Source organism: Belonocnema kinseyi, chromosome 4 (genome assembly GCF_010883055.1).
Source record: "Belonocnema kinseyi isolate 2016_QV_RU_SX_M_011 chromosome 4, B_treatae_v1, whole genome shotgun sequence".
NCBI classification, from domain to species: Eukaryota; Metazoa; Arthropoda; class Insecta; order Hymenoptera; family Cynipidae; genus Belonocnema; species Belonocnema kinseyi.
In genome coordinates this window covers 101628004-101636059 of record NC_046660.1, presented here as the reverse complement: position 1 = coordinate 101636059, position 8056 = coordinate 101628004, and the positions used below count along the sequence as shown (strand labels likewise).

At 28.6% G+C, this 8056-nt stretch overlaps 1 protein-coding gene across 6 annotated transcripts in view; it reads right to left on the bottom strand.

Annotated features, from left to right (window-relative positions):
• Window positions 1-8056, bottom strand: part of LOC117170615 (monocarboxylate transporter 10) — a 93983-nt gene that overhangs the window by 13715 nt on the left and 72212 nt on the right. For all 6 annotated transcript variants that reach the window (XM_033357501.1, XM_033357503.1, XM_033357499.1 and 3 more), the window contains 2 exons: window positions 3939-4090; window positions 802-1075 (listed from right to left, as the gene is read on the bottom strand). In XM_033357501.1, coding sequence (XP_033213392.1) covers window positions 802-1075; window positions 3939-4090 — 426 coding nt within the window. The remainder of the gene's footprint in view (window positions 1-801; window positions 1076-3938; window positions 4091-8056) is intronic.

The window sequence follows — 8056 nt, the reverse complement described above, 5'->3', positions numbered from 1 at the left end:
GATCCACACCCTCTTCGTCGAAGAGAGCCATTCTTAAACACTTGTCCATAAATAATATAAATAACCATGAAGACATAACACATCCTTGTCTAACTCCTTGAAATATAATTTTTGAAAACATAATTACAAAACTTGTCAACTCTTTCGTCTGATGGTTAAACTGGCTTTATTTTTTCATTAAAAAATGTTTCAAGTTCGGATGGGTCTAGAAAAGCAAGACCAAAAGGAATTCTCAAAAAAGAACCGATTTCTGATTTTGCGCTTTTATGTTCATTGCTCAATCCGAATTCTTGAATTTCCCTTCACCACATTGACCTAAATGAAATCTACAACCTTTAATAGGGATGGAATCGTTAAATACTGTGCGGATAGCTGTATGGATATCGATTTTAAAATCTACGTAAATTACTTTAGGACTGAAAGTCTTACCAGTAAATTTTTTGCATTCTAAAGCTAAATAAGAAAGTACTGTTGCATAAGAAGTCACTTTTTTGTCAAGAAGCAGAAAAGAGTCGACAGTAATATATAAATGTTCGTTTAATCCAATAATCGAAAAAACTTGTGTAAATTGGCCAGGGCAGCTGTAAAGCGGGAAGCGGGAACACGCACGGAAGACAAGCACTTATACAGTACTAGTGAGAAGTTACTGTAATCATAGTTATTAATGGTTTCAAATTTTAAGGCAATTGCTAGGCACCCCGTCGATTCTGATCATAGGACACAAGTCAACTGCAGCTGTATAATTTCCTAAAAGAATATAGAAATTGATATTATATTATTATAAACAAATCTAATACTCACTAGAAACTGGTTTGAACAGACAAGCGCATGCCATAACAATGCAAGTCAAGGAGCCTAAGCTTATTACAAGAACTTTTAACCCGAATTCTTTAAGTAGATGCTTCATCAGGTATGGCATAACAATAGTGAAAATGGAACTTCCCGCGGTGACTATTCCATTCACAAGTCCCAAATAACGCTTAAAATAGTGTCCTAGAATTACTAAACTGGGTGCGTAGGCTAAACTCGCTCCTACTCCGTACATAATGCCATATGTCAAGTACAGGCATTCAACCTGCAATGGAGAACAATATATATTTTCTGTGAAAAAATATCGGTTAAAAGTAAAAATTTGTATACTTTATGAAATTCTCAACCATCTTCAATGCAAATTCTTAACGTTATTGTTCTGAACTTGCTTAAAACAGGTATCAGAGTCTGGTCTCTATGCACCCTAACTCTCCTACGTTTTATTACCTCTATACTCTATAATACTCTAATTTCAAAATCTATACCACATTCCCCATTGTACACTGGCAAGCTTTGTCGAAAAATGCAATGTTTTAATACACTTTTGTATAAATGTTTCTTTTATTCAAATTATAAAAAAATACAGTTAGCTGTAAAAATAACTCTTAGGGCTTTTTAAGTTTTCTAAAATAAAAGCCTTAAAAATGGAAATTAAAAAAATTTCTGGGTATTTAAATTAGGGATCTTACAAGCTTAAGGTTCTAGAAAACCTACAGAAAAGAACTGCAATTTTTTTAAAAGGCTACTCCAAAGTGGCTTTCAATTTAAATAAAATGACAAAATTTCAAACATTTTGAGAAGAGTGTTTAAAGGATAAAAGAAAAAATTTCATATTTTAAGCTCAAATGAAAATATAAATAAGCAATTAAACTTGAAATTTTTTTATTACAAAAAAAAATTAATTTACAAGGCAGTACCAGAGTGTCCCATGATCAATAACATTGTTTATGTTGGTATTTATATTTATTTGCAAAAAGTCCCTTGGACTTTTTAAGGCGGCTTTATAATTTTTTTAAATAAATATATTGTAATACTTGTTTAAATGGTTCAAAATATATAAGAGCACGTCTGCTTGGCCTATTTGAGTTTTTAATTTGTTTAAATATTGCATTTTTATTAATCTTTAATTTGCAATGTAACTTAAAAAAGGGGTTTAGAGCCCTAGCTAAAATATAATTAATAAAGTTGCATCATTCAAAATATTAAAAACTCAACCAGGCTAGGCAGGCCTACACTTACATATTTTAAACCATTTCCCAAAATTGCAGCGCAATATATTCATTTTTCCCATTATAAAGCCGCCGAATATAATAAAATGTAATAATTGGTACGTGACAGAATTTCACATTCACTTTAAAAGTATTTAACTTTACATCCTGAAAATAAACAAACTGATTGCTAATTTAAGAAGCACAAGTAAAAAAAATTAAATTCGAAACTGAGTTCATTTGGAAATAAATAAACAGAGTGACCCTTTCGAATTTTTTGGAAATTTATAATATAGCCATCCGAATCGATTAATTTTCAACGTAAACTTTTTTGTTTGTAAATTAAAATGATTAAAATTAGAAAAGCCTTCGAACGATTTAGAATTAGCAGTACCTACAATTTTCTAAGTCGTTAAGCTGAAAGTTATCTAGAAGAATTTCAATGAATTAAACATAATAATTAATTATTATAATTATTTTAATATTTTTATAATTCAAAACAATTTAGAATTTAATATTTAATAGGCGGCAAAAGGAATGAAATATCATTTACACGTTTCAAGTCGTAGAATCTTCAGGCAAAAAAATATGCCGTTTTCTAGAGGATACTAGGCGAAGCGTATTTTCGATTCGAGAAACGAAATTTGTACACGAAGTTATGACTATTTGATCTTTGAAGCTTGTTTTAAAAAAATACAAATAGGTCCTTTTAATCTATATAACTTTGGACTCAATTGAGATATTTATCTATTATTTACATATTCTTGTGAGGTATATCGCCCTCTTTTAAAATACACCAAAAAACTGTTTAAAAGGTTTTAAATAAAAAAGAGGGATCGCTTTGGATTTTGAAAAGAATTGAAATATGTGGCAGCTACATTTTCTAGACTAGAATTAAAATTATAAAGTCCACAAATTTGAAATTATTTCCCTTAAAAAATCATTAAATTTAAAACGAATTAAATCCATTGGAATGACATATTGAGAAGGACCAATTTTTCGACATTCTGTTTTTAACGGTTTAAAGTAATCTAGCATACTATTTATCGATACATATTAGGATTATGTAAAAATAATTTCTCCTTCTACTCGAAAACATGAATTTTAAAATTATGACAATGACAACTGGACAATGATTATCCGAGTATTCTGCCCTTGAATGAAGAAAATAAAAAAATTAAATGTTTTTACATCCTTCAAATATTGTAAATAATGGCCAAGTACTTCTATAACTTCGAATTCATTTTCTAACATGTAATATGGAAATAATTTTATTTTTGGTCCAAGTCCAGTTGTCATTCTCATATTTTCATAAATACTTAAATTTAAGTGCGAATTTTTTTTTAAATTTTTGCATGTCGAGGAATAAATCATATTTAACAGGACCCAAAAAGTTCTTACTATGATGTAATTTTGCAGAAAAGACCCATTCTTTAATTAATAAGATGGACAACTGGATAAGGACTATTTTGTCTTTCCCTCCTCCCACATAGAAAGTTTTTTCCCCCAATGTTTTCACCTCTTCAATGTAGAGTTCTTCGGGAATACGTACTTCTATACGTTTATCAATAGTAATTTTTATGTTTTCAATTTAATTTGCAATGCATATAAAAATCATCAATTCGAAAATTTTTTATTTTGGAAAAAATTTAAACTTTTAAGTACTTGAATTAATAAGGCTTCAAGTAATCGTTAATTTTGTTTAAAACCTATGGAAATAATGAACGAGTACATTTTAAAATTATTTTTATTTATGTGTTTTTTCGTCTTTGCATTGTATTTTCCACATTCCCTCAAATTGCGCCCACTTCTGTAACACCGAATCGTATATTCACCTTATTTTTTTCTACACTAGAGACAGGGCATGTTCCAGAAAAAAAGCTAAATTAATAACTAAAAAATAAAGTGGGAATAATATACCGTGTCCAGAAAAAATGAAGAAAGAAACATCCCCAAAGTTGCAATAAGGCCTCCCAAAAAAGTTGTCATCTGAATTCCAATTTTATTTGTGAGAATTCCAGCAAGAGGCGACATGCAAAATGTCGTGCCAAGTTGCAATGATCCCACAAGAGCTGTAAAAGAAGAAATTAAAAATAGTTGAAAAGAGAGAGAAACATTTCTTTTTTGATTTTACAAGATGAAACCGATACGATATTATGTAAGAATTAATTATGTACATATTAAATCTTGTTGTGCATTGGAAGAAAATCAGTAGGAGAGTTACTTGACCCCTATTATGATTAATGGTCATTTAATTGATGTTTAATAAATCCTAATTTAGCTCAGTACGTAACTTAGGGCGTTTGCCTTATATACATAATGTTCTCTTTGATCGAACTGATGTGAGTTAGGGAAGCACATTGGATGATTAATTAGTGCAAAAGAAATACTTTATTACTTTTGCTCAAAATTTAATTAATTTAGATCGCAAAGAAATAAAAATGTCTAGTGAATAATTGTATATAAATCAATTATTTAGAAAAAATACATCTAGGAACTTCGTAATGGAAATATAATTTAGAAAAATTTTATTACATTATTTTTAGAATCTCATCAAGAAACTGAATTTTATATCATAATGTTTTAAAAGACCAAGAAAGTTTTACTTAGTGGAAGAAACTGAGAGCCTGTCTATCGTTAAAATGAAAGTCAATTTGATCTCTATCAATTAAATCATAAATGACGAGGATTATTAAAATTGACTACATGCCTTTATTTGCAATTCACTTGTATGTTAATGAAAGAGAAATTAAATAATTAAGGTTAATTGAACTTAATTCAAGCTTCTGATATGTCCGACTTGAGTCTCAACTCCCATATATTTAATAAAGCAAATCCATTATTTCTTTAGCTACCGATTACATGCCAATAAGAATCCAAGAGAATTAAATTTCTTATTCAAATAGTAAAATCTAGAAGTTTTACTTTATCAAACAAAATCTTACAACTTCTGAATAATAGAGAATTTTCTTGTATTCTCCGAAACGTGTTATTAAAAAGTTTATGATGTAAACATTTTATAAAACTTATTTTTTTATTGTAAGTACTTAGAGCTTACTTCAAATTGCTTGAAAATTTAGATTTGAAATCCTACATTTCAATGAGTGATCATTATGATGACGTCTTGTTATACATCTGTTATACGCCTGTTGGGTAGCTACGACAGCGCCACCAATTTGGAAATATTGGGTAAAAATTTGAATTTCAATTGAATATTAACAAGAGATCTTAAAGTAAATAATTAATTTTAGACCTTAGAATAATATTTTCGATTAAAATGAATTGATATTTATTGCTCTTTTTTGTTAAAATTTTTCTAATAACTTTGAGATACCCAATAGTTCGCGTGTCAGGTGGCGTTGTTGTCAAAGTCAAAATTATTCAATATTTAAAGTGACTGAAGATTTTGCGAATCTGCTTTGGGATAAACTTCCACCATGCACTTCAAATATTTGGAATTTTTAATATCAATCAATGTTCAGACTACTTATCAATATTTAAAAAAATGAATGTGGCACGCGCTTTTTCAAATGAATATCCTATCAATTATTTTTCTTACTTATGACACATGAAAATTCTCTTTTATATACTAGTACAAGCATCATCAATCTCTTACTACGTGCGCGTGTATTCTTTGGATTTGAAGGGGGAAATAATTTTTAATATAAAACATAAATTTTGAATAAGTAGTTTTTCTACTTGTTTTCAGATTATATAAACATGGTTTTCCTAAGACTCTTGAGAACATTTAAAACGATTTTTGAAAATTTTACATATGTCAAATCAAAATTTCAATAAAAAGTTCAGATTTAATCAAATGGTTCATTTTTTAAACAAAATAATTGAATCCTTAACCAAAAAAGATTAATTTTAAACCAGTAGCATCTTTAACCAAAAAGTATTAAATATTTTCCAAAACAAACGAATTTTCTACAAACCAGTTTAATTTTTAAACTGAATATAATAGTTTTTAAGAAAAAAGTTTATTTTCAACCAAAGAATTAATTTTCAAACAAAAAATATGAATTTTGAACAAAAAAATGAAACAACTGATATTTGAACCAAAAATTGATTTTATTTTGAAGTTGAAGCATTTGAATTCATAAAGAAAAGGATTTTTCAACAAAATAGTTAAATCCTCAAGCAAATTGATGATTTTTCAAGCAAGATTAATTTAATGCAAAAAAGACGAATTTTCAATAAAAGAGTTATACTTTACACCAAAGAGTTGAATTTTAAACAAAAAATATTAATCTTCAACCCTTGTGTAGTCAACCGGGTATCCGGGTAACGTCGACGTATATTTTGTTAAATAATTTTTTTCCTACAAAAAAATTCGCTAAAAACCTCCCGGATCCCCACGATTTGACCGATTTTATATTAAAATGTGAACTAAAGATTTATTTTTTTCGACTAAGAAATTTTCTAATTTGGAAAAAATTGCACGTATAGTCCAACCGAGTACCCGAGTACCCGCATACAAAAATAATGGATTTTATGCCATTTTTCACGAAATTGAAATGTTTTCATACAAAACCGGAGTAAATAGGAATAAAAAATATTTTATACTAAATAATATTCATTTTAATTGTTTATTTATCCAAAAAAAATGAATACAATAATAATGATCTCGACATCTCTTCCATCTTTTCGCATTCCACATAAAATGCGAAAATTCAAACTGTTGTCCGTTATTTGATAATCACAAATAATGAAAATTGAATAAAAAGTTTATAAAAAACGTTGAGAAAAATACGCAACACACTATAGGTTACACGTCTTACTTCTTTGCGTAAACAATAGACACCAAACATAACTGGTTTTCTAATTTGTAAATACGTTTCAAAGGGCCTCTATAAGGGCATTTGTAATGCTTGAATAAAACTTTATCAAAAAGATCTCTTTTAGATGGCAGTATTTCGATGCGTCTTCATATTCTGAATTGTCTGCTTAATTAAGTATAGTCAAATATTAAGTTTCTCAAAGCTCTGCAGGCTTCGAAATACACATTCTCATCGTGACACTCGCGCTGCACGCTCGATTTCCGACAGACATTTGTAAACAGGTTTTGTTGGCTCTTTTCTTTCTCGTAACTTTCGTCGTTTTTCCACATATTTTAATTTAATTTTTAATTTTCAATGTTATTTTGCACGAATAAAACAAAAAGTACGCGTTCCATCAAGAAGTGATTCTTAACGAAATTGTAGATCTTTTTTTGGAATAACAATTTTTATTAATTCATCTTTTTTCGTATCCTACATAATTTGTCCACAAAATGGAATTTTGGATTTTTCCTTATTTTTTGTGCAACCAAAATTTGAATTTTCGATTTTCCAAGAAAAGCCAAAAATTTGTTACGATAATCTTGTAGGACTTTTAAAAAGAAATGTTTTTCTTCCCTTGACTTTTTTTCATATCGTGCGTTTTTGGCTTAAAATTTTTATTTTCGTTTGATTAAAAAAATTTTGAAAATACTATAACTCTGAGGATTTTCTTTTTATCAAAAAAGTCATAAGGATAACTTATTTGTTCTTTTTAATACTATAAATATCAGTGCATAAAATTTTCAAATTCAGAAAAGTGGTCTCAAGAATTTTCAAAATGCGCTCACTTTTTGAATTTTTACCAAAAATGGCTGGTTAACGAACTCGTCCTTTTTTTAGGACCTAAAAGAAGTGTGCCAAAGATGGATTTGCTCCGTTAATTTTTTTTAGAGGTATCGTGTTTACATACAAAAACTTTAAGTTGAAGTGGAATTTTATGTAAAAATTCGTACATGGGTACCCACGTACCCGGTTGGCCAATAGTGTAAATTTATTTGGTTGGTTAGACAAGGGTTAATCACAACAGTGAATTCTTAACAAATTACTTAAACTTTTAACCAAGTAGTTAAATTTTAAACCAAAAAAGGTGCATTATCAACGAAAAATATAATAGTTAATAGATTTTATGCTTTCACGATGATTCATTTTGATAAAAAGAGATATTTCGGGTTTCACTCGTGTAAAAAACTACGAATTGTTTGCCGACGTTTCGTG